This window comes from Borostomias antarcticus (genome assembly GCF_949987555.1).
Source record: "Borostomias antarcticus genome assembly, chromosome: 29".
NCBI lineage: Eukaryota > Metazoa > Chordata > Actinopteri > Stomiiformes > Stomiidae > Borostomias > Borostomias antarcticus.
In genome coordinates, this window is record NC_140262.1 from 4,954,756 (window position 1) to 4,981,046 (window position 26,291).

At 46.3% G+C, this 26,291-nt stretch overlaps 3 protein-coding genes across 4 annotated transcripts; 1 reads left to right on the forward strand and 2 right to left on the reverse strand.

Annotated features, from left to right (window-relative positions):
- Positions 1-747: 747 nt before the first annotated feature.
- Positions 748-2,011, reverse strand: lrrc18b (leucine rich repeat containing 18b; the record flags this gene model as incomplete). Its single annotated transcript, XM_084459945.1, has 2 exons — positions 748-1,258; positions 1,755-2,011. The coding sequence occupies 2 exons, from the start codon at positions 2,009-2,011 to the stop codon at positions 748-750; spliced, it is 768 nt and encodes a 255-aa protein (XP_084316071.1).
- Positions 2,012-6,412: 4,401 nt separating this feature from the next.
- LOC311326908 (epidermal growth factor receptor kinase substrate 8-like protein 1) lies at positions 6,413-16,243 on the forward strand (the record flags this gene model as incomplete). Its single annotated transcript, XM_084459887.1, has 18 exons — positions 6,413-6,442; positions 6,644-6,802; positions 7,095-7,238; positions 7,432-7,511; positions 9,224-9,339; positions 9,710-9,768; positions 9,887-10,016; positions 10,182-10,270; positions 10,385-10,459; positions 12,264-12,412; positions 13,034-13,178; positions 13,937-13,959; positions 14,298-14,406; positions 14,961-15,086; positions 15,172-15,310; positions 15,573-15,738; positions 15,918-16,050; positions 16,157-16,243. The coding sequence occupies 18 exons, from the start codon at positions 6,413-6,415 to the stop codon at positions 16,241-16,243; spliced, it is 1,959 nt and encodes a 652-aa protein (XP_084316013.1).
- A 1,303-nt stretch (positions 16,244-17,546) lies between these two features.
- On the reverse strand, positions 17,547-25,052 carry luc7l (LUC7-like; the record flags this gene model as incomplete). 2 transcript variants are annotated; one of them, XM_084459946.1, is made up of 11 exons in its annotated part: positions 17,547-18,801; positions 19,241-19,384; positions 19,700-19,741; positions 19,886-19,971; positions 20,077-20,253; positions 20,547-20,690; positions 21,301-21,411; positions 21,515-21,613; positions 21,747-21,841; positions 23,048-23,118; positions 24,980-25,052. In XM_084459946.1, the coding sequence occupies 8 exons, from the start codon at positions 21,608-21,610 to the stop codon at positions 18,681-18,683; spliced, it is 921 nt and encodes a 306-aa protein (XP_084316072.1). In that variant the 3' UTR covers positions 17,547-18,680. The 2 variants fall into 2 exon arrangements, with proteins under 2 accessions (XP_084316072.1, XP_084316073.1); XM_084459947.1 differs by lacking the exon at positions 23,048-23,118 and having other exon boundaries at positions 24,980-25,040.
- Between the last annotated feature and the right edge of the window lie 1,239 nt (positions 25,053-26,291).

The window sequence follows — 26,291 nt, forward strand, 5'->3', positions numbered from 1 at the left end:
GATACCCTGTGTTTGCTACTCAGTGCGTTTATCCACTAAATCTTTTTCAGCTTGTTTATTCAGCATTTCTCTAGTTGATGATTGGGGGATATTTCAGGACCATTATTTGAATAATATGTAGCAAGGCAGCAGTACGGTAGAGTAGTTGAACAGGAATAACTATTCTGTTACATACACACGCGCTGTATTTGTCCCAACGTAAAGCAGTGTTCGATGTTAGAGGTCTCTGCTTCCCTCTAGTGGTGTGAAGGCAGTAGTGCTCTGAGGTTGATGTTAAGCCCGAGGGCTTCTGGTTTGGCTTCTATTACTGGCCTTGAGTTAGTGCAGCGAATTACAAAGAAGACAGTTTAACACAAACATGAGAGCTTATTTATTGCTTGAGGAAAGTGATGAATTGATTTGGAAAGAAAATACAATCAGCAGTTTGATTAAAAAATAATTAATTTGGGTCTTTTTGAGGCACAGGTGATCAAAACCCAGAGGCTGAGTACAAGAGACATTTGGCCCACTTAGACAGAACCTGACAATGAATTTAGAAATAATATTTTTTTCCATAGAAATGTATAACTTCTCTGTGTCATTCAAGTGATACAAGTAGCATTTTGCTAACAGAGCACCTGGGACAAAAATATTCTCATCCTAAAAACGACGCCCTCCCTCTTGTCCCTTGACGACGACGTGACAGCGAAGTCCGCCGGCCACACCCCTCACCTCCAGGCCACACCCCTCACCTCCAGGCCACACCCCTCACCTCCAGGTGGCCTGGTCCTCCTGCGCCACCGAGTTGGGGGTGAGCAAGCCGGCGAACGACTTCTTTTGGGCGGGGGCGGCGCTGAGCCTGCTGTCCACCCTCTGCCTCTCCTCCCTCAGCCTCCCCAGGCAGGCGTCGCACAGGCAGCTCTCGCTCACCAGGTACAGGCTCTCCACCCTCTCGATGGGGTCCAGGGGCGGCTTGTCGTCCGGCGGGAAGGGGTTGCCCCTGGCGTTGAGGCCCTCCAGGTGCGGCAGCCGGCGGAGGGCCTCGGGGAGACGGGTCAGGAGGTTGTTGAAGACCCCCAGGTGACGGAGCTCCTTGAGGGCCGCCAGGGAGTTGGGCAGGCTCTCCAGGACGTTCATGCCCAGGTTGAGGCTGCGCAGCTTGCCCAGGAGGCCCACCTCGTTGGGGAGGCCCACGGTGGTCAGACGGTTGTTACACAGGTTCAGGGTCACCAGGTTCTGGAGGCGGCCGATGGCTGCCGGAAGGTTCTCCAGCTGGTTGCTGTGTGTGCGCAGGGCCATGACATCACAATCAGAATCGGAATTTGTTTATTGTACTTTTACATACATAGGACTTTTTTTTGACAACGTTTTTGGGGGGTGATATCAGCCCATCTGCCTTCCTGTTCTCCAAAATATGGGGAGTTGGTCTGAGCCTTGAAAAGTCTATATGACTACTTCTACCAAATACACTTCTACTACTACCAAATAAAGGCCCAGTCTCAGACTTCACTCAGACTGACCTAGTAAGTAAGTAAGTAAGTAAGGACAGTAATTAAGTAAGTAAGTATATAAGTAAGTACAGAAAGTAAGTAAGGACAGTAAGTGGACAGTAAGTAAGTAAGTATATAAGTAAGTAAGTAAGTAAGTAAGTAAGGACAGTAAGTGGACAGTAAGTATGTAAGTAAGTACAGTAAGTAAGTATGTAAGTAAGTACATAAGTAAGTAAAGTAAGTAAGTTAGCACAGCAAGTACGTAATTAAGTAAGTCAGACTCACCTGTGCAGGTCGAGCATGCGGAGGTTGACGAACTTGTCGATGGAGTCGGGGATCTTCTTCAGCAGGTTGCGGCTGAGGTCCAGCTCGTCCACGTCGCATAGCTTCAGGATGCACTTGGGGAAGGTGGAGATCTCCATGTGGCTGAGGTCCAGGCGTCGCTTGCCGTCCACGGTGAGTTTCAGGGCATTCCTGGCCATCTTCAGCGTGATCTTCTTACCCTTGGGCTCACTTGATTTCTTCTTCTTACCCTTGGCCATAATGCTGCAGGAAACAGGGATGGAGAGGAGATAGGAGAACTGGTGCTTGGTTCAGACAGAGAGCTAGACAGGAAGCTGGTCATACAGTAGTTAAGCATGTTTCATCAAATCTCAAATCAAGATTGGTTCAATGAATGATTTTTATGCAGCATCGAACACTGTAGTTCACAATAGAGTGTAGAAAGTACATGACATGTTATAGAATAGACTAGAACACTCGAGTGGCCTTTTCACTACCATATCCTACAAAGGTACCTTTCTACAACCGTACCTTTTCCAGAGAAAAAATAATGCGGAATATAGAAAAGAGAAAGTGTAATTACATACCGGCATCAGAGTTAGTCCACTCCCCCCAGAGCCTAAATCCGTCCAGACACGGCCAGCGAGAGAGAGAGAGGGGACAGCCGATGGCCGTGGCGTCTTCGTAGGTCAGCTACAGTAGGACACAGGAATGCTAGGACACAGGAATGCTCTCCCGGGCCACAGACATCGTGGTCTCAGTCCAGGATCCTCCCATCTCCCTCTGCCGTGAATTATACATTGGAGACACCGTAGTAGAAGCATGTAAATAAAACCCCAGGAGGCCCAGCGGCTGCTCTACTTCACTCATGTTCTCATGTTTAACTGCGCTACTGACTGACTGACTGACTGACTGACTGACTGACTGACTGACTGGCTGACTGACTGACTGACTGACTGACTGCTCCACTCTTCTCTGCAGCAGAGACCTGTTCTGCCCTTCTGTTTTCCTTGGTTACCAGGCAACTGCCACCAGGATGTGTTGTTGCGTGTTTATGGCTGAGGGAGGCAGGAAGGCAGGAGAACACGCTGATCGCTGCTGAATCAGGGGTCAGTTTACTATAGAGAAGCCCTGGAAAAATGTGCACCCCAAACTCTGAGGGACAATATCTGGAAATGGAAAGGAATCAAGTCTAAACCTGTAACAGCAGGCTACCGACATGACCTGTGTGTTTTGTTTGTCAATACCCCAAGCCGATCATCATATATCTTCAACACATACACACCGCATGTTACTAAATTCTGAGTTATAGCCTACATTTCATATGACCCACATTATACTGCATGCACCCTGCGTGTTAGTAGTAACCTCTAGATGGCGCTGCGCTAGTGGGAAATCATGAAAAAACGCCTGCCTACCTTGATTTTTTAAAACCTGCCCTGCTCCTCACATAATCTCCAAACTCTGATCCAAAAGGTTTTGGAGTTGGAGAACTCTGGAACAGTTCCATCCGTTGCCGTGGCACGGAACGCGTGGCTGTGATGTCATCGGCTTCTGCAGTCATAGAACTAACACCTTCTGATTCTAATCTACAGCATCGGATGCTCCCATTAAAACCTTTGTCACGTCATAATTTAGGCTAAAGTAAAGCAATGATTGTCAAAATGCTTCATATACTGTAGCGAGCTATGTCTAAATGACGTGCTCTTACCTGGGATGTGAGTCCTAGTCTCATTGTCATGTGTTTTTACCAACAGCATGGTTAGTCCAGTATGTCCCTGTAGGCTGAGCTGGGGACATTATAGACCATACTGACCACTCAGTTACTATACTGACCTAACTACTCACTCAGTTACTATACTGACTTAACTACTCACTCAGTTACTATACTGACTTAACTCCTCACTCAGTTACTATACTGACCTAACTACTCACTCAGTTACTATACTGACTTAACTACTCACTCAGTTACTATACTGACTTAACTCCTCACTCAGTTACTATACTGACTTAACTCCTCACTCAGTTACTATACTGACTTAACTCCTCACTCAGTTACTATACTGACTTAACTCCTCACTCAGTTACTATGCTGACTTAACTACTCACTCAGTTACTATACTGACTTAACTACTCACTCTGTTACTATACTGACTTAACTACTCACTCTGTTAGGTCAGTATGGTGTACAATGTCCCTTGCTGACCGCAGATGGTATAGACAGGGGGATAGATTATACATGAAGATGAACCGCAATATGGTAACTGTGTGTGTGTTTGTGTGTGTTTGTTTGTGTTTGTTTGTTTGTGTGTGTGTGAGAGAGAGAGAGGGAGAGAGGCAGAATCTTTGTTTAGGTAAATCCAGTGAGAGAGAGATAGAGAGAGAGAGAGGCAGAATCTTTGTTTAGGTAAACCCAGTGAGAGAGATAGAGAGAGAGATAGAGAGAGAGGCAGAATCTTTGTTTAGGTAAATCCAGTGAGAGAGATAGAGAGAGAGATAGAGAGAGAGAGAGATAGAGAGAGAGATATAGAGAGAGAGAAGGAGCGGTCTCGAAGTGCTGTGCTCATGCGGCCCACGACCTCCATCCGCTGAAGAACACAAAAGTAAACATGACAAAACACATCTGGGCCTTTCGTCCACAACCCTGTCCATCCTCCTCCGTCCAGTCCGCCCCCCCTCCCCGCCCCCCTCCCCTGGGTGCTCCTCTGACGGTCTCCGTTACCAGCTCTGCTTCCTTCCTCTCAGCTGCCATGTGGGGCATGTCCTCCTACCGAGGTGTCAGTGTGTGTTAAATACTTGATAACCCAGGTCCGCAATTAACGCCTGCCCCAGTTCTCAGCGTGAGGAGTCTGTGAACGTGGGCTCATTTTCCATCTTTGTTCACGGTTCAGTTCCGGTTCATTGCTGCTTCTCGCACATACAGTAGTTGGTGCAAGGGAAGTGGAACTGGCATCGTTCTGTGGTTCATATCTCAGTTGCGGAGTTGTAAATGACAAAGTTGAAGTTAGATATGCTTTGTTAAGCTGGTGGGTGGGGGTGGGGGTGTGGGGGGGCACCAACTCACTGACCTTTCTGTTATGTCTGTTTTCATTGGTCCATCCTGCAGCGTCTGTGGGTTAAGTGCCCCCTCATGTGGCACAAATGACAAACTTCGTCCATGAACCCGTAGCAGCCAAGGCAGTAGCCCAGCTCCGAGCCTAGAACTGGGTCTTGTTCTTTGGTTACCACTCCAGAGGGAACTCAATTGTTAATTTGTTGTCATGTTAATGGCCATAAGTGCTGCTACGCATGGATAATTAACAGCTAAAAGCCATTTGTCAAGATGTGTATGGCAGCATTTTCATGTACTCACTCAATGACTCTCATGGGCCTAATATTTACATTGCAGTGTGTGCGTGTGTGTGTGTGCGTGCTTGCATGTGCGTGTGCGTGCGTGTGTGTGTGTGCATGTCCGTGTGTGTGTGTGTGTGTGTGGGCATGCGGGGGGGAAATGTTTTTATCTTGAAGGTGGAGTGGGCTGGGCAGGGTTGGTTGAGGCGACACTGCTGAAGCCTTTTCTTAACACCAAGAGAGACAGAGAGGTATGACTGGAATGAGCAGCCCGCTGTCACAGACCTGAGCCTCTAAATCTATAGAACTCAAGTTAATTCATAGATCTAAAAACCAAACCGGATCTGTCAGGCCGTGAATCTGAGGTAAGTGGCCCGAAACTGGATGACTAATACTCTTTAGAAGTCATAGACACAAAACATAAAAGAGTGTGACTGTGATATGGAGCGTGGCATTGGTAGATCTGTCACAAGATGTGTGATACCGACTATCCATACTAAACCCAACACTCCTGTGATACAGATTTGGGACTGCTGTGTTTCTATGGGAGAAAGGGCGTCTAATTATGCTTGGAGAATTGCGGGGTGTTGACGTGAGAGTGAGCGGATCACAGATCACCAGGATGTGACAGTTGAACGCTGTGGTCAGACTGGTTCGGTTAGTGCCTTGAGTCACATACAGTAACTTATATACAGACAGGTGAAACAGAGAGCGGCACAGATTGATGGCCTGACAGATTAGACGAGATTGACGGCGGATGTTTCCTCAAGCACCTCGCGGGCGGCGAGCCCATAGATACTGTCGTAGAAAAGACAGGTCATAGCCACGGTCAGCGTAGTGGCATTCTATGACTCATCGAGAGCGATACTGAGTGGGCTACACCCGTAACAGAACGAAGGTCTTTGACCACGCCCACCACCGCCAAACAAATTCAACTCATTCAGCTCTTTCTGAGTGAGATGTTCTTCACGGCTGTAGCTCAGTTGGTAGAGTGGGTCGTTAAGTGATCAAAGGGTCAGTGGTTCGAATCCCAGTTCCGACTGTCCACATGTCGAAGTGTCCTTGAGCAAGACACCTAACCCCAAATTGCTCCCAATGAGCAGGTTAGCACCTTGCATGGCAGCTACCGCCATTGGTGTGTGAATGTGTGTGTGAATGGGTGAATGAGAGGCCATTGTAAAGCGCTTTGAGTGCCGCTAAGGTGGAAAAGACTCTCCACTCTGTTGCTCACTCCCCACTCCGATCTTATGAAAAGCTTCCCTCCTTCCATCTAGTGGCTGACTTGCTCAAACCTTCTACCTCTGGGGAAAGAAGCTTTCTTCGGTCTCAGGATGACAAACGTCTCGCAATATCTCGTCAATGTAAGTGTCGTTTGTTGCTTCCCTGGTTTTGTATCATGCAATCTTTTGACGAACCTTTTCTAAAAGCGCGGGGTCATCTCAAAGACTTACAGTAGGCCAACAGTATATGCAGATTTGCAAACCCCACCGACGCAATTCAGTCCTCCATCTTTTCCTCAGCCCATTTTCCTCCCCGTTCATTGGCTGTCTTCCTTCCTGCAGCACCTGGTGACGTTCTCCCTGGAGGCCGGGGAGGTGCGGGGCGTGGAGGAGGCGCAGGCCCGCCTGGCCCTCCTAGCCCGGTCCGAGCGCCTGTGGAGCCAGCAGATGCTGCTGGAGGTTGGGCCAGAGGCCGTCCGACTGAAGGACCTAAAGACCCAGGTGTCCTGCAAGCTTTACATGGAGGGGCTGTGAGGGGTTCTGAAAGGGATCTACAGTTGGCCCTGCCTGGGAGAACCCTCAGAAGGGTTGAGAACCTTTTTGGGTTCCAGAACCCTTGCTTGATGAAGTCAAAACGGTTCTCAATGGGTTTTTCAGAGGTTTCTGGGACATCTAAACAACCCTTTATGGCTCTAGCTAGCACCTATCTTTGAAGAGTGCCGAAAAGCAGTTGAACTTCGCAGCTCCTTTACACTGGGAATTTAATCTGATTGAACGCCATGTATTAATGCAGGAGGAGTTGGAGAAATATCCAGTTTCATCCATCTACCGCTGCGACTCCCTCCTGACAGAGAAGAGGTTCCCATCTCTCCTTCAGCTCGTCTGCCAGAGCGCAGACCACAAAAAGCCCGACGTCCTCTTCTTCCACTGTCAGACAGTAAAGGTGATACCCCCTAGAGACTATTTAACAAGTTATCTTAGCTAATAGTCATAATAGATGGTAATACCATTCTTCATGTTGGCCTATCTTGCGAAGGTGACATAATATTGTGCATTCTAGGATACCAGAACCGACGGTTCAGGTTCATCCAGACTGCAGACATGTCACTCCTGCTTGCTTGTTTTGATAGGCTGAGCAGGTGCGCACGCACATCACAGGTGTGGTGTCGGATTACTCCTCAAAGACCAGGAAGCCCGCGGAGGCCTTCAGGTACGGTACAGTGTCGTCACGGCCCGGGAATTAGACGTTACAGCAGACAATTATTAGGCCCGAGTTTACTCCGTTGAAATAATTTTATTTATTTGTGTATGTGTGTGTGAGAGGCGTGTATTTGAGAAAAGAGAAACTATAAATTAGAGTAAAATTTGATTGAGAGAGTTAAAGAAAGTTGTCAACAAACGGCTCCGTGATCACCTGATCACCTGATCACCTGTGATCAACCCGTTCTCGCAGTTTCTCTCAGACTGAGTGTCGCACCTGTACAGGTGAGAGGAAAACCAAGTGACAGCAGCTGACAGAGAGGAGAAAGACCCGTTTTACCGGTTCCTACATAACTTAAGAAGGTGTGACAGAGAGAACAAGGCCATTGTGATAGAAGGGAGAGGAAAGATAGCATGTTGGCGTTATCCTGAACTCTAAACACGACTCTGAGACATACTTTTGGAAGGACGCGCAAAGGACCGCAACCTTGGGTAAGAGATCTGGACATACGTGCGCGTTTGGGTCGATGTGTGTATGTGTATGTGTGTGTGTGTGTGTGTGTGTGTGTGTGTGTGTATGTGTGTGTGTGTGGCGCGCGTGTGTGGGTGTACTGTGTATAAATGTCTCCCACTGAGCAAAGACACGTCTAAAAGACGTCTTTTAGATGTCTTTTTTGACTTTTTCGGACGTCCAAAGACATCCAATTAGGAGCCAGAATGAATGTTTTTTTTTAACGTTCAGATATTGAACCCGTTCTGCACGTCCACAGACGTCTTAGAGGGGTCCAAGCCAGACGTGTGAATATTGAGGGGTCCAGCAGACGAACACACGGGGTTCAGGACCGACGGACGTTATTAAGACGTGATCTGAACGTCTCCCTGACGTTGCGTGTTTGCTGGGCTCCATCTCTGGTTCAGTTATTATGTGTTATGTTCCAGGGGGTTGATGCTTTTCAGGGGTGAATTTTGTGGATTACTTCTCAGGGGCATTGCGGCATGACTTTTACTGTGAAATGTTCACTGCAGGAAGCTAGGATGCCCACGTTGATATTGTAGAGCACAGTAATTGACTGTAATTACAGGGAGGGAGGAATGGGTTCTTGGTGGGTGGCCATGTCAGTCAAAGAGGTATGATGGGTGTTTCCTGCGGTGTTGAATGGATGGTTATTACAGTGCTGCTCTATAGGGCATAAGACCATTACCATTGTATTCACAACCTATTTCATTTCATTTCAAACCTTTATTTATACTCATAAAGCACGGAGGTTTCCCTCATTTACAGTGTCGACCAGTTCGCTCAAATACATAAATAACAACAGAACAAATACAATACACAATAACAATTTATAAAACTATTAAGTACTACTACTACTACTAATAATAATAATAATAATTAAAAACAGTTACAGGTTGAAGTACAAATGTCAATAGCCATGGATTTAAACTGCGATTGAAGGAAGTACCTCAAGCTTTAGAGTCTATTGTAAAGTATTCCAGGTATAATGAGCATCATGGAAAAAAGCAGCTCTACCAAGTTCAGAATGCACTGGAGGAACCAAAGCAAGCCGATCGTTTGATCAGCTATGCCGACGGCCCTGATAAAACGCCGTCGTTCATCTGTGACGTTATGCAAAACGGACGATATTAGTTTCATGCTGGCAGGTGTACGGGTCAGCGGAGCGTCTGTCCAGGATCTGACGAGCCTCTGCCCTCTCTCCCCAGGCCGGCACCAGCTCCCGCAGGAGAGATGATTGACCCCTATGGGATTCCGAACCCCCCCCTTCCCCACGCCCCCAACCCTCCGCCCCCCAACCCTCCGCCGTACCCGGGGACCAGAGGTACGGAAGCTGAGAGGGGACATATAGGTCGCCGTCACGTCAAGTGTTTTCACTTGTTCGCTGTGTGTGTCAATTAAATGCTTTTGATCTGAAAGGGCCAGAGGTACGGAGAAAAGGGGAAAGAGAGGATGAGAGAGGGATGAGAGAGAGAGAGAGAGAGAGAGAGAGAGAGAGGAGGGTAGAAGGGAGAGTGAGGTATTTAAGGTAAAGGTTTTCAGGAGTACAGAGATTCCATTGTGGTGTGTGTTGGGGGAAGGTGTGTGTGTGTGCGTGTGTGTGTGAAGGAGAGGGAGAGGAATTCCGAATACAGGAAATTCCACGGCCATGAAGGAAAATGGATGCTCAGAATGTTCTCCTCCTCCCTCAGCAGCGAGCGGCGTGAACGGAGGGCAGCCCGACATCTCCTTCCTGCGAGCGGAGAGAGAAGTGGTACGTCGCCTCGCCGTCTCCACGTAGACATTCTGCACCATTCAAAGCAAAGCCAGACAGGCTAACCGTCTCTCTCTCTCTCTCTCTCTCTCTCTCTCTCTCTCTCTCTCTCTCTCAGGGGATTCTGAACCACTGTTTCGACGACATCGAGCACTTCATGGCGAAGCTGCAGCAGGCAGCCGAGGCCAGCACGGTTTTAAACCAGAGGAAGAAGAAGAAGAAGAAAAGCAAGAAGCACGACGCTGAGGGTATGATGTCATCATCTTCTAGAACGTTTACACATGGTCAGAGTGGAGTATGGGATACAGCGTTCCACCTAGGTCACCTGCTGTGGCTTCAGAACCTCCTTACGTTTTTCTGCATGACTTCGATGGAAACCTAACTCTTCTTTCGGCGCTGTTCCTCTAAAACAGATGACATACTCACCGCAAAGGCTCGTCCTCCGTCAGAGGCGGAATTCATTGACATCTTACAGAAGTTCAAGTACTGTCTCAGCCTCCTGGTGAGTGACACGTTCTGCGAAACCCGCCTTTTTGTCACGGAACGCCGCAAAAAAGCATGTGACAGCTAAATGACCCGTGCACCCGTGACGCCGTCTCTCTCTCTCTCGTCGCAGGCCAGACTCAAGTCTGCTATTTCAAACCCGTCCTCAGAGGAGCTCCTGCACCATGTGTTCAAACCGCTGGATATGGTGAGTGAGTGTGTCGGCCATAACCTTCCTTCACCCACTCAAACCTCCACTACGGGGGCTGAGAGGGGACAACACAGGATCCCCACGTTAAAACTGCACTGATAAAACAAGGCGGGGCCACAAACGGTTTCATCCTTATATGATCGTTATTATCTATTGTGAGGTCATATCATTTACATATGATGATTGGCCTGTAATAAGGAGGAGTCAGCTGCATGTTTGGGAATAATAGTGCCATGGTGACAGTGTGATGGTGGTAGAAAGTGGACTATTTACTGTTGTTGTTTGTTGTTATTGTTTACATTTTACTTTATAGATACTGAAGCCACTTGTAGTTTCTGCCTGTTCGCTTTACGCAGGCTCGAAGTACAGTATGTACAGTACTGTATAGAAACAATGGAACAGCTTTAGACAAGTTCCCAGGAAGCCTGTGATATATTGAGGCCGATTCAATATTTACACAAGGCAGGACCCAGCGAGATAAGACAGACTGAGCTCAAACATGGCCTTTTTTCGGCTGTGGACGTATTTGTACAGCGAATCTGAGAAAGATTGATATCGTCTGACCCCAGAAAGAGGCCTGAGACTGAAGCGCTCACACTCTTTATAGCCTCCAGTCTGGAATTACAAATAAATAAATAGCTCACAACTCCTCTCCACATGTCTAAAATCTGCTGTTGTGTTTATTTAGTGGCATAATTAGACGTGAGAGTCGTGGATACTCGGTTGCATTAGCCGCCCAGAATGACTCATCCCATGAGAGTAGGAAAGAGTGAGTTGGGAATCTGGGCAGGGAGGTATGAGCAGCCTGGCACACCTGCACGGAAACAGGGAGAGACCAGCGGAGGTGTGACCCACTTCTGCTCTGTGGTTTAGTGTGTGTGTGTGTGTGTGTGTGTGTGTGTGTGTGTGTGTGTGTGTGTGTGTGTGTGTGTGTGTGTGTGTGTGTGTGTGTGTGTGTGTGTGTGTGTGTGTGTGTGTGTGTGTGTGTGTGTGTGTGTGTGTGTGTGTGTGTGTGTGTGTGTAATGATGCAGTGATGGGACATAGAGTTCCTAAGCGGAAGCAGGAAGTCTCATGGGACCTTAATTCGGAAAAAATATGTACGGTAGTCAATGGCGACGAACAAATCATTTCTTGATCTCATTTGAATTGTGCCATGACCATGACATATGATGTTTGTCAATTTAAAACATGATTTTGCAAGTCAAGAAAGTCGAAGTTTGTTATAATACTGTACAGCAGTTAGTCCAGAACGAGTTAAAAATGATTAAAAGAGGTGAAAATCACTATTAGTCTGGCCATGTTGAGAGCAGCAGGAATGTGAAAGGAGAGTTAGTTCTGTAAGAGCTGGCATGTGAGATCGGCTTAACAAGGTTTTGATGAGTGTTAAACGAGTGTAATGTCGGCTAGCTAATATTAGCTAACTTGCAAGTTAACCGAGATTAGTAAAGTTTATGTTTTAAATTGACAAACATATGTGATGGTCATGGCACAATTCAGTCGGGATCAAGAAATTGTTTTTCTAACGCCGTTCACTACCATTCATATTTTTTCTGATTTAAGGTCCATGGCAGTTTTCTCTTCCTGCTTCCGCTTAGCTACTGAGATCACAAGGTATTACAAATCATCAACACCCCATAACCATAAATGTAGCCATAAAGCTCATTATATTGCATCCGCATTATACGAAAATGTACATTGTGATTGTGGTTGCACATTGTAGCGGTTTGTTTTGACGGTCTTCCATAGTAGACCACCGGGTCCCTCTTAAGTCTAACGGCCGTCCCATCTGTGTGTGTCCAGCTGGTGAAGACCACGGGTGGCCCGTCGCTAGCGGCCTCAGTGGCCAGCCCTGCCCTGACCGGCTCGGCGGTCACCCTGCTCCAGGACAACCTGAACGAGGAGGAAAAGCAGCTCTGGACGTCCCTGGGCTCCACGTGGACGCTCGCACGGTGAGATCCCCAGACGTCTCTCTTTGACAAGGTCGCCCGTGTGGGCGTGGCGGTCTGTGACGTCGGCGTGGCACGGCGTTGACCATGTCAGTGTTTACCGCTGACATAGCTAGTGTTTCGTGTAAAGAGAGTTGACGTAATTGTAGCCTGCCTCGATTTGAGTGCGGTCAAATACACTGGAGCCCAGTCAAATTCTGCTTCACTGTGATAGGCTGATGACCTCTCCTTCATCCAGTAGTGGAGTTGATTATGACCTCTTTTCAAGCTATGCTGTTATAGTTGCATGTCTGTTCACTTTCCTCTTCTAGTGGTGCCTGTTGGATGTAAATATCTATCTACCTTTAGCCTTTGTGGTTTGTGTACTAGTCTAGGTCACAAAAGCTCATTCAACTGAGATTCTCCACTGTACCAAACATGCACACGTTTTCTAGGACTAAGCTGTATCTGTCGGGGAGACTAACCAATTTATCTAGGCTACAATATCAGCCTTCAGGCGGAAAGTTGGTCCTGACTCTCGTCCTGTCCTGCCCTGTCCTCTGTGTGTGTGCGTGTGTGCATGCGTGCGTGCGTGTGTGTGTGTGTGTGTGTGTGTGTGTGTGTGTGTGCGTGCGTGTGTGTCAGCTCTCAGCTCAGAAGTCCCATAGCCCCGTACACCCCAGCCTTCCTGGACGGCTGGAAGCCAGAGTCCGTCAGGCCAGACGGTCAAGCCTGGGAGGACCCTGTAGAGTCCCAGCACCACCAGGAAGCCCTGACCGCAAACCTACAGGTACGGAATACTCACCTGAAAGGTTCTATTAATACTACAGGTATGGAATACTCACCTGAAAGGTTCTATTAATACTACAGGTATGGAATACTCACCTGAAAGGTTCTATTAATACTACAGGTATGGAATACTCACCTGAAAGGTTCTATTAATACTACAGGTATGGAATACTCACCTGAAAGGTTCTATTAATACTACAGGTATGGAATACTCACCTGAAAGGTTCTATTAATACTACAGGTATGGAACACTCACCTGAAAGGTTCTATTAATACTACAGGTATGGAATACTCACCTGAAAGGTTCTATTAATACTACAGGTATGGAATACTCACCTGAAAGGTTCTATTAATACTACAGGTATGGAATACTCACCTGAAAGGTTCTATTAATACTACAGGTATGGAATACTCACCTGAAAGGTTCTATTAATACTACAGGTATGGAATACTCACCTGAAAGGTTCTATTAATACTACAGGTATGGAATACTCACCTAAAATATTATATTAATACTACAGGTATAGAATACTCACCTGAAAGGTTCTATTAATACTACAGGTATGGAATACTCACCTGAAAGGTTCTATTAATACTACAGGTATGGAATACTCACCTGAAAGGTTCTATTAATACTACAGGTATGGAATACTCACCTGAAAGGTTCTATTAATACTACAGGTATGGAATACTCACCTGAAAGGTTATATTAATACTACAGGTATGGAATACTCACCTGAAAGGTTATATTAATACTAGGTTTCAGTAGAGGTGAAATATCGGTGAGAGTGTGAAGTACCTCATATGGATGTGCAGTGTGTATGTGAATCCTGTCCTCTACCTAAATCTCTCTCTCTTTCTCTCTCTCTCTCTCTCTCTCTCTCTCTCTCTCTCTCTCTCTCTCTCTCTTCAGCGGAGGCCCTCTCAGTTTGTGGGACCACCTCAAAGTGTTGAAATGTACGTTTTTCAGTCACCCTTTAAGAAAGAATCTGTATTTTCATATTGTTCCCTTCAATTATAGTAATGTATATATATATATATATAAAAATAAAAAAAATATATCAAATATATATCAAATATAAAAAATATATATATATATTGTGTGTTTCTCTGCTCCCAGTGACAGTAGTGTGCTTCCCCCTGAGGGAGAGAGGATGTACAGCTGCAGTTATGACTTCGTGGCCCGGAACAGCAGCGAGCTGTCAGTGCTCCAGGGGGAGACTCTGGAGGTGAGAATCCCAAAACCCCTTAAATATAAAGATATTTTTTAGGGCTTTTCAGCTTTAATGGGACAGGACAGTTCGAGAGAGACAGGAAACGTGGGAGAGAGAGAGAGAGAGGGGAGGATATGCGGCACAGGACCCGAGCCGGGAATCGAACCCGGGTCCGACGCGCGAAGGACTAGCCTTCATAAGGCGCGCCTTACCCAGTGAGCTACCGGGGCGCCCCCATTAAATGTCATTACATTTTTTGGGCCGCTCCCAGGACCAGGAAAACGTGTTACCAACGGAAGATCAGATACTAACCATGACAGGGAGTTCTAGAATCAAGGAAAGAAACGTTTGCTTAATGGAATGAAAGGTGTGCCACCCATTCATGTCTGACTCTGCCTATCGATCAGATAAAGTAGTGGTAATTATTGCCTTAGTAATAGTATCACAGGTGATTTGGAGATAGGGAATGGTGAGTTACATAATACTACACTGAAGCTAGATTCTAGGGCCTCGTTGTTGTTCCTCGTCTGGACTTTATAACCGTGGGCTTGTCTCTGTGCCTCTATCAGGTGGTTGAGTCGTCAAAGCGCTGGTGGAAATGTCGTAATCGCTTCGACGAGATCGGCTTCGTTCCCTTCAACATCCTGGAGCCGATAGCTCACATAGAAAGCCCTGTCGCTAACAAACCACCCAAGGTAACTCGCGCGCACACACACACACACACACACACACACACACACACAAGCGCACTTGTAGTCACTCTCGCGTCTGCTTCCTCAGGCTCCGGTCCCGACGCCCACCTCCGCCTCCTCCGTCGTTCCACCCAGCCCCCCAGCCATGACCCCCCATGACCTCTCCAGCCAGCGGCCGCGCAGCTTATACGCCCACAACATGCCGGCCGCAGAGGACACAGACAGAGGTACCAGCTCTACACAGGGGCTTTGTGTTTCTGAGCTTCATAGATACACCTACTGTCAGCCCCCTACTCCCTTTTAGTGTGTCGTAAAAATGCAGCCCCCCACCCCCTCCTTCGGAGAACTCCCTGACCTCGAATCACTAGATTGCCAGACCGTTGAGAGAGGGAGTACCCCGCTGGTTGCATTGTGAAGAATTCCAAAGCGCTACTGGGGTAAAGACACTTCCTGGTAAAGACACGCACCACTTCCTGCGTCCCGTTTCAGCCATGCTGGTGAACGACGAGCTCCTCCAGCGACTGACCAACGGGAAGCCAGGCCTGAACAAGCCCCTGGTCATCCAGCGGTCCTCCGACACCTCGGTCCCCCTGGACTTCCACTCCCCCCCGGCCGAGGTGGCCCAGTGGCTCCGGGGGAAGGGCTTCAGCGAACCGTGAGTTTTTGACCAACACCTGCCTAACCCCTGAAGCTGAATATTTTTTCTAATTCTTAGAAAAACAAATTCCAGCAAAAAACATGGTTTGAGTACCCTGGAGGTACATGCACCGTAGCAGAGCGTATATAGGGCAGGTACACGAAGAGAAGAGCGTTGACTAGGTCTGTCTCCCTCAGGACGGTGCTGTGTCTGGGAGTGTTGACGGGCGCTCAGCTCTTCTCTCTAAACAAGGAGGAGCTACGCGCCGTCATACCAGAAGAGGGCGCCAGAGTGTACAGCCAGCTCACTGTGCAAAAGTCACTGCTTGAGGTGAGAAACATAATCTATCCAACTAGTTATGAAAACACTATCGTGCCATTTAGCGAAGGAATTATGAATTTTAACATAGTGGAAATAATAATATTTTCTTTCCCAGGATGCCCGGAGGTCCACAGAGCTGGAAACCGTTATGGAAAAGCAGAAAATGAAGGTGGATTTGAAGACGGAGAGCAGCACACTATGAAGAATCAACCGTCTCTTAAAACCACGTGGTGCCGATGAAGAAATGACAAACGATCACAACACACATCTAGCAGACTGCACACGGCACTAATAATACACTGATTACTCACAGAATCATGGAGGAAAGATGCTATTCCCATTTGCCCAAGGACACTAAACTAGAATCCATACATTTACCATGAAATGTGATATTCTGTGAAGGTTTGTTGTATTCTGGGTTAAACTGTGGTCTAAACCAGCCTGATCTCAACACCTCGTTTTGTTTTTCACACCATGGTTGCAATCAGTCTAGTTTTCCAGGCGTGTTGAAGGGGCTTGTGAATGCTTGCTTTTAAGTTAAATTTAACAGTAGGCCTACTGTTTTTTCCTCATAATTTATTCACGATTTTATCCTTTTTTCACTCAATCTGGTAGCCAATCACACCCGCCCTATCGTCGAACTGTCCGGTCACTGCTGTGGAGGGTCCGTCGCTGCCGGACTCTCTCAAGCCCGTGATCATGACTGAGACTCCAGACGGGTCGCAGCCGAATGGTGGACCCTTGTTCCCAAATTAAACTAGTCACTCTTGGGACTGGTGACCCAATATGCCACCCCCCTGTGGGCCCTGTCCTGGAGAGACCAGGGCACAAACCCCCGTCCCCCTGTGAGACCTGTCCTGGAGAGACCAGGGCACACACCCCCGTCCCCCTGTGGGATCTGTCCTGGAGAGACCAGGGCACACACCCCCGTCCCCCTGTGGGACCTGTCCTGGAGAGACCAGGGCACAAACCCCCGTCCCCCTGTGGGACCTGTCCTGGAGAGACCAGGGCACAAACCCCCGTCCCCCTGTGGGACCTGTCCTGGAGAGACCAGGGCACACACCCCCGTCCCCCTGTGGGACCTGTCCTGGAGAGACCAGGGCACACACCCCCGTCCCCCTGTGGGACCTGTCCTGGAGAGACCAGGACACAAACCCTCATCCCCAGTGGGCAGCTGCACCACAACACTAACTACTGCTTTAATGAGAATTCTGCTCTTGCCTTTTGTAGGAATTGTCCTTTTGACTACATCCCTAATCTATGTTGTACTATATTCTCTCAAATGTACTATATTCTCTCAATGTTCACTTTGCAGATAAAGGTGGCAAAGTTAAATTCATGTATATTTAACTGCTTGTGTAGATCATTTGTTCAATAATGTGTGCATGAAATACATAACAGAATCAGAAACAGAATCAGAAACCGACAACACAGTTAAAAGGCTGGAATTTTATTTTATTGAGGCATCGAACAAAACTTCCAATAGAAGTTACAAACAGAGCAAGTAGAAGTTTACAGACTGCACGTATTAGGAAGAAGCTATGCATCCAAATACAGCGTGTTTGGCGAACATGAACCAGTCCAAAATAGTTTACAAATGTTTTGAGTTATATCAAAATTATCGGAGGGTGAAATTGATGAGAGCATTGGATATGTTCAAGTGCCCGTAAGTGATAACCAGTGTAGCTTTACTTTTAACAGTCATTTTGAATCCCAGAAGGAAGATTGCTGCTCAACTTCACATGCAGTCTATGACTTCATTGCTACAGACATGCCAGCACTGTGATTAAAGGGTTAATAATTGTGTACATTACATTGAAACGTGGAAAAAAACAAATCAATGCTAAAGAGGCCATTTATAAACACAAAAAAAAACAGTAAAGTAAAAGAAACCTGGCCAGCAACCAGTTCTCAGTCAGTCAGTCTATCCAGGACACAACTGAGGTTACTGAACAAGCCGCGGACACTCATGTTGTATAATGAGAGAATATGTAATCAAAAGGATAAATAATATGGTTTAACGCATTAATCTGTGAACAAAACATCTTTACAAATAGTTTATTGGGGGAAAAAGCCTTGCAGAGAAGCCGACCAAGGACATTAAGTGTTCACACGGGAGATCGTATCAAATACTGAGAACCGAAAAATATATAGAAAAAAACACCTCAACTTACATTTCATTCCTAGGTCACTAATTTCTCTTTGACCAGCTAATAATAAAAGGGAATTCTCTCTTCAAAGGAAATTACTATTTGTACATCATTAAATGAAATATGCACCAATTCAGACAAACATAGCACTCTAATGTCCAACTACTTTTGACAATAACTACATGCCACCCTCAGATATATTTGACTGTTCCAGAAAACAAAAACAGAAGCCTGTACTGTATGGTATATATACTTTGACATTTCTCATAAATACAGTTAGATAGCTAGTTTTTGGAAAGAGCGAGTTAATTGGAATATCTGTCTAAAGTAAAATTGAATGAAGGCGTTCATTAGGGAATAAAGGGAGGGTTCGCACAAGGAAACGACAACATTGTTCATCCTATATGTATGGACAGATGTGTGTGAGAGACATAAGGAGGTTGTGTGAGTGTGTGTGCGTGTGTGTGTGTGAGTGTGTGTGTGGGGTCCTCAGTAGTCTCCCGAGTCCCTGTCGTCCCCTCGGCGGGAGTCTGTCCTGCCGTTGATGCCGTCCCTCCTGTCTCGCTCCCGTGACCGGTCCCTGGAAGAGCGCTCCCCGTCCCGAGACGACCTGGAACCAGACCGCCGCTTAGAACTCCTGCGTGCGTGTGTGTGTGTGCGTGCGTGCGTGCGTGTGCATACATGAGCGAGCTATAGGACCATAACTCTGAGTAATTTACAATGCAATACTGGATGTGTGCACGAGCGTGTGAATGTTACAGTGTGAATGTTACAGTGTGAATGTTACAGTGTGAATGTTACAGTGTGAATTTCAAGCGTGTGAATGTAAAGCATGGGAATGTTAAGCATGAGAGGTTTAGGGTGGTGCGGGGTCAGTGCGGGGTCACAGCGTCCTACTTGTGTCTGGAGCTCTGCTCATGTGAATGTGAGTGTGTGAATGTGAGTGTGTGAATATGAGTGTGTGAATGTGAGTGTGTGAATGTTAAGCGTGTGAATGTTAGTGTGTGAATGTTAAGCATGTGAATGTTAAGGTGCGTGTTCAGTCCTACTTGTGTCTGGAGCCGTGCTCATGGCGGTGGCCACGACTGCGGGAGCGGCTGCGATGGCGTCTCTTCCTGTCCCTGGAGCGTGAGCGCCTCTTCTCCCGGGACGAGGAGCGTGAGCGCCTCCTCCTGCGCTCGCGGGAACGAGACCTGACGGAACCACAGCAAGAAAGAACAAAGAAAACAGGACGAGCGGCCATTTTAGATTCAGAGAAGTCTTGAGGTATCCGGTTTGCCGGAGTAAAACTGTTCAAATCAGATAAAAGTATACCATAATACTCTGCTGTGGAATTATTATATCAGTCCTAAAAATATTCAATGATAATTTCCCCCCAAGAGGAGACAGTTTATGATCAGATGAGTTTATGAAAACAATGCAAAAGTGTGTCGCCTAGGGAACAGGACCCCAGGGGAAATGATGACGCACTGTAAAACAGTATCTGTGCAAACAGAGTGAACTCTGACCTTCGGTGCTCCCTGCTCCCTGACCTGGTGCTGGTGCTGGTGCTGAATGGTGGGAGACACAGCAAGCAATACATCGGTCAGTGATACAATATAACGTTTCCTTTTCCAAATCCACTCTCGCCCTCCGTCACCAGGATAAACGGCCCCGCCCTCTGAACCACCTCTTCATCCCCTCCTCTAACCCACCTCTTCAGCTTCTCCTCCTTCTCCCTCTCCTCTCTCCTCTTCAGCCGATCCTGGTTCCTCTGCTCCTGCTTCTCAAGGACCGTTTTCTGAAGAAGGAAAAAAAACGACAACATCCCATCCCGTGGTTAATGGCCGCCCCTCACTGGTCTAGTTCTGGTTTTGGTCTTTAAGGGGGGGTTTTCTGGACGTACCTTCAGCTGGTCCAGTTTCTCTCTGATCTGGATGAAGCCCAGGTGCAGTTTCCCGCCAAAGTGGTCGGCCAGGCGGCGGTCGTTGTCATGGAGACCCAGGTAGGCGGAGCACACCTCGCAGACGCGCAGCTTCTGCTGCTGGAAGCTGGAGGCCGGCATGGAGTTCCTGTACTCCTCCTGAGAGAGGAGGAGAGGAGATGGAGGAGAGGAGGAGAGTGGGAGAGGGAGGAGAGGAGGAGTGGGAGACGGAGGAGAGTGGGAGATGGAGGAGAGAGAGAAAAAAAGGTCAATAAAAGAAAGAACAAGTCTTCTTTTGTCAGTCAACTTTCAACTCAAGACCAGTCAAAAATACCCAAATAACACTAAATACAGCGGTTCGGATAAAAGTCCCAAGTAAGGACACGACCGCTTCAAGGACTCCAAATCCCTCCTCATCACAACCGCTTCAAAGACTACAAATCCCTCCTCACCTCGGCGTCCTTCTTCTTGCTGCGAACCTTCTCCACTTCGTGCAGGACCTTCTGGGCCTCCTCCACGTTCCCCTCGGCCCCCAGCTGCTCCGCCTTGGCCAGGAGCTTCCCGATCTCCTCGTTCAGCTCGTGCACTTTCTCTGCCTGGAAACAAGTAGACAATGTCCCATTATTTCTGGATCAGACCATTTTTCGGCAGCGAGCCAGTCACACACTTGGCACTGGTCGATTTGATTTATTCCGATGGGTAAGACTAATCAAGTTCGCCTCAGGTATTTGCAAGTAGTAACAGGGTTTTTCCTGCATAGAGGATTTTTTGGCGCCCCATAAAGAGATTTTAGCCAGAGCCAAAGGAAAATCACTAGTGCCAAAATGCTAAAAATTGAGAGTAATAATAGCAATTAAAATCCTCTCCAAATGTGTTTGACAGCTTGTTTCAAGTGCAGCCCATCCCTCTTTCTTGCATTGTCCATGGTTTGAACCACTAGTAATCAAGATAATTAATAGCTAGAATAGAGCTTCTTGTCTTTGAAATCGAGAGTTTAACATGTTTTTGAATGATTTTTCAAGGTGCTCACCCACATCCATTGCATGACCAAAACGGTGGTAGAGCAATTATCAGACTTTCTCAAAAGTGCTAGTTTTGTCAACTTTTTGATCTGAACCATTGTATATGATCATAAGTAACCTTAAAACAGGGCTAAACATGCATTTTCCCTTCACTACTCCTTTAAGTCCTGCATGTCTGCCTCACCTTCGCCGCCACCTCAGCGCTGATCTCCTCCTGGGTCTCCGCCAGACGCTTCTTGGCCAGTTCTGTCCTCCGGTCGCAGTCAGCGATGAACGACTCCAGGTGGTCCACGGCCTTCGGGGGGGAAACATAAACCAACACGCTGACCCATCTGCAACGCCGTGGCAATCTCAGACCGGGCCGCTCCGGGAAGGTCCGTTGGGCCGGTCCCACTTACGTCAAGCTCAAAGAAGAGGTCTCTATCCTTGGAGGCGATCTCGTAGTCGGCTCGGAGGGCCAGGTCGTGGATCTTGGAGCACTCCCCCAGATCCATGCGCTGCGCGACAGAGGAGAGAGAGAGAGGCGGTCATCCACCACTGCGGAGGCGGTCATCCACCACTGCGGAGGCAGCCTTCTGACGCCCTGGCCTGACACTGCGGCGGAGAAAGACCCCCGATGGATTCACTCACCGTTCCGGAGAGGATGTCGTGCGGACAGCAGTTCAGGAGGTGGCTTTTGCAGACCCGCTCGTCACTGAACTTGACCCTCTGGCGCGTCTCGTCGCCTGAAAAAGTCCAAAAGCACACTTTGAGAAAGACCTCACATACTCGTTAGCTAGAGCGAGGTATCCAATTGTTCATATCACTGTGCCCACGTTAATGTAATAGGGCATACACTTTCATCCTGCTTTCCTCTTTACTGGGGTAGAATAAACACACAATGTGAATGGACCACTGCCAGAATGCCAGCAACAGACCGTTTGCTGATTATGCTAAAATACTGCCTAAAGATAAGATAAGAGGAAGTATTTTAAAGCATTGGCGTCTTATTGGCGGCCATGTTTCTCACCAATATGGATTCACTTAATCTCATTTAGGTCTAGTACTCAACAGTGGGGTTAAATAAGAATTGTGGTCTTGCTGGCATATGGTGCATCCTCCTTTCATGACTTGGAACTTAACTTACCAGAGCCTCGCTAAATGAAAAATCTTCTCAGATTAAGTTGTGATAAGGCTCACAATGGCGTACCACTAGGCATTAGCTAGTTGGGGCGTTTTAAGGCCACCTGTCTCTTTTAACATAGAAAAACATCCACCAAATGGATGTAGAGGTGTTCTAAAATGATTGACATAAGACAGCTTTGACAAGACTACTTTATGACATTATCACTCAATGTGTGTGCACTGCAACGACTGTTGCCTATAGACAGATACGCTGAATTTACAAAGTGAAGAACTTCCGAGTACATTGCTGCTACAGCCAAGTGCCCTACTGGAATGGAACACAGAAATTGGAAGCGGGGAAAAAACAAAAATGGAAATAAAACCAAGGAAAAAAAAGTTAGTTTATACACACTGCGAGCTGCAACATATACTGTACCCATCTGAATCTTCAAGACCTCAGCTGCAGAATTTTAAACCCGCTGTAGAAAAGTATAAATGGAAAGAGTTTTCTTGCCCACACCTGTAGTAAGGAAGTTGGGAGTGATACACAAGTCAGATTGAAAATGAGCTGTGCAAAAGCCTGGTCTGATGGCTAATAGTCGTCTGACAGTAGGCTAAACGTCAACATGGAGAAGTGTTCCTTTGATCTGAGCGCGACCAGGTAGACTCCATTTCAAGCTGCATACTACTCCAAATTGCAGGCTAGTTCAAATGTCACTGAGGGACTTATCCATTGTTGTGATGATAAAATTACAACAACTTCCGGAAGGCAAACAAAATTGTTTGGATATTCATCATAACAGCTTTAAAAATCATGTGGGACTCACGGCTCGATGAACATGAGGCTTTTCTGCAACTCCTTTGCAGAGTGATGTAGGCTGGCAAAGATACACTGAACCTTTATGAATAAAATAAAGGGGCCACAATTGTTCAGTTTGTATGAAACATATGTATGGGATGAATTTGAATTCATCTTTCTCAACACACAAGCACCACGCACACACTCTCACTCTCACTCTCACTCTCACTCTCACTCTCACTCTCACTCTCTCACTCTCTCACTCTCTCTCTCTCACTCTCTGAGACTCTCTCTCTCTCTCTCTCTCTCTCTCTCTCTCTCTCGACACACTCCATTAGAGAGCAGTAGGTCCAATAATAGCTTGCTCAAAAGAACCTCAAATTCATATCAGTTTATCAACTGTTTGAAAGTCCATCATGGTCAAATTTGACAATTCATCGCCATTGGTAGCTGCTTTGTTTTTAATGACTGTATCCATATTACAATTTCTTACATAAAACACCATTCACTTGCCATGATAGGGAATCACATGGGTATTTTGTAGGGCACTAGTATTTCGTACTGTCTTTGTACTGTACCGTCTCGTCCCCTGTTGTCTCCAAAACAAATTCCTAATAACTTATATTTAAAAATGACAATGGCAATAAATAAATATTCTGAAAACGAATTCTATACGTATACAGGGGTGAAAATTAACTTTTTGGCTCACAGTGAGTCACCTGCCAAGGGGACTGTAGATTAAAAAAATCTACCAGCCAAGTATATATTTTTTTCAGATAGCCTTCTGAAATCTAGTCCCCAATTGGAAATGTTACCTGCATTTGGCCGGTGACAGGTGTTTATTTACAACCCTGTACGTATAAGTAACAACAATTTCCCCTCTGGGATCAATAAATCGATCTAACATCGCGTTTCTGTTATTGATAAAGCTACAGAAATTGATTACTAAAATGCAGTACATATTTTTTAACGAAACTACAGATGTTTAGATGTGCATGAATTGTTTTGCTCAATACCAATGCAGTAATTGATATATTGCTGTGTTAGTGCTAGCTAACTGAGCTGCTGTAACTACTCGCTAGACTACTAGACTTTTCTTTTTGCCACTGCTTTCTAAGAGGAGCTGTGTTTATCAGTATACTGCACTGTAACTTTTATTCCTGTATTCTATTTGTCCTGCTTTTTGTTTAAATGTCTATAATGACTTGCTTTTTGTTTTAATGCTTTTAATTTGTCCTGCCTTTTGTTTTAAATGTCTATAATGTCTTGCTTTTTGTTTTAATGCTTTTAATGTCTCATGTAAAGCACCTTGAATTGCCCTGTGGCTGAAATGTGCTCTATAAATAAACTTGCCTTGCCTAACATCGCGTTTCTATGTTATTGATATAGCTACGGAAATTAATTACTAAAATGCCATACATATTCTTTAACTAAACTATAGATATTTGGATGTGCATTCATTGTTTTGCTCAATACCAATGCAGTAATTGATATATTGCTGTGTTAGTGCTAGCTCACTTAGCTGCTGTATACTCGCTAGCTAGCTAGTTCACTAACGTTTTATGCCAAAGTTTTAGTATGGATAGTTTTAGTATGGATAGTTTTAGTATGGATAGTTTTAGTATGGATAGTTTTATTATGGATAGTTTTATTATGGATAGTTTTAGTATGGATAGTTTTAGTATGGATAGTTTTAGTATGGATAGTTTTAGTATGGATACAAACATTAAACCAAGAGCAGAATCCTAACTAATGTTGGACACGATTGATCTGAGCCGCACACAGCTGCCGTCACCCCACAATCATCCATTCATTCATTGTTTGTCCATCTGAGACGGTAAATCAACGCTCAAGCGACCCATCATCCCATCATCATCCCATCATCCCATCATCCCATCATCATCCCAGCCTGGCTCCATCTTTGCTAGCTAGGCTAGGCTAGGCTAGCTCCTCTACTCACCATCCCTCGCAGTCCCCATGAGTTGATCGAGCAAAGCTCTCATTTGAGCTTGGGCCGACATGGCTGTAGGTTGTTCTTGGATACTCCCCAACACAATACAGGTTATGAAACTATTACAATTTAACTCGGAATGTAAAAGCTAGCTGGTTGTTTTCTGTAACCCGCTTCGGTCTTCTTCTCTTCTTCGTCGTTCGAGCTATCGGGAAATGACGACACTTCAGGAAGATGAGTTCTTCTTCTTCTCTGGGTTTGATACGAATCGTCAACCTTCTATTAATACATCCGTGCTACCGCCACCTACTGGACAAGAGTGGAACATCACGTCTAGTTCAAACGGAAGAGACTAGAGCAGGGGTCTCAAACTCGCGGCCCGCGGGCCATTTGCGGCCCACCACACCACTCCATCCGGCCCGCGACATGATGTCAGAAATATAATGTAATCCGGCCCGCAAAATAATTCCTTGTAAACGGCGCCGGCAGGCAGGCCTACAATGCGAAATTCAAATTGTGGGGCGAAATTCTGTTATTGTGCACAGCGCGCAAGGTGAACGATGCAGTCACAGGTGCAATCAATCCGCACGCGACTGTGAACGGAATGCAGCTAGCTACCGAGAGGCTGTTTTCATGATTAACTAACGTTAGGAACACAGACCGTTTCAAGAAAGATGGACATTGTAGTATTTTTTGTAGAGTTCAATGGAAATGCTACCTGCCTGATATGCAAGAACAAAGTGGCCGTTCTGAAGGAATATAATGAGCTATTCATTAGGCTAGTAAACATGGAGAGTGTCGGGAGACGAGAGAAAAAAACGAGCCACACAGTTGAGAGGGCTGACGTCTCAGTCTTTCAAGATAAGTGTCTAGCCAGAAATAGAGTAGTAGCCTACACATGTATTCAAGTGTCTGGTAAGAAATGGAAACAAACCTGAACTTTAATAAATGCAAGTAGCTAGCTACAGGTCCAGGGCAGGCTTACAGTAGTGATGCATCTTGCAGTTAAAACAGAATAGTAGGTAGTACAAATGTAGGCTATTCAAGATCAAATAAAAGTAAGGAAAAAAGATTTGCAGCACTAACTGTTAAAATATATTAAAATGAATGGAAACCGGTTTGAATTTGTATGATGAAAATGTTAGTTATGGAATAGTCTTGCAACATTTAGAGACTGAGTTGTGAGTCTAGTTATGGAAATGAAAAATGACATTTTCCGAAATATTGCACTTTCTTATAGTTAGTAGTAGTTGAAGTTGACTTGGCCCTCCTATGAGTTGACGATACCAGCAGTGGCCCCAAGCCAATTTGAGTTTGAGAC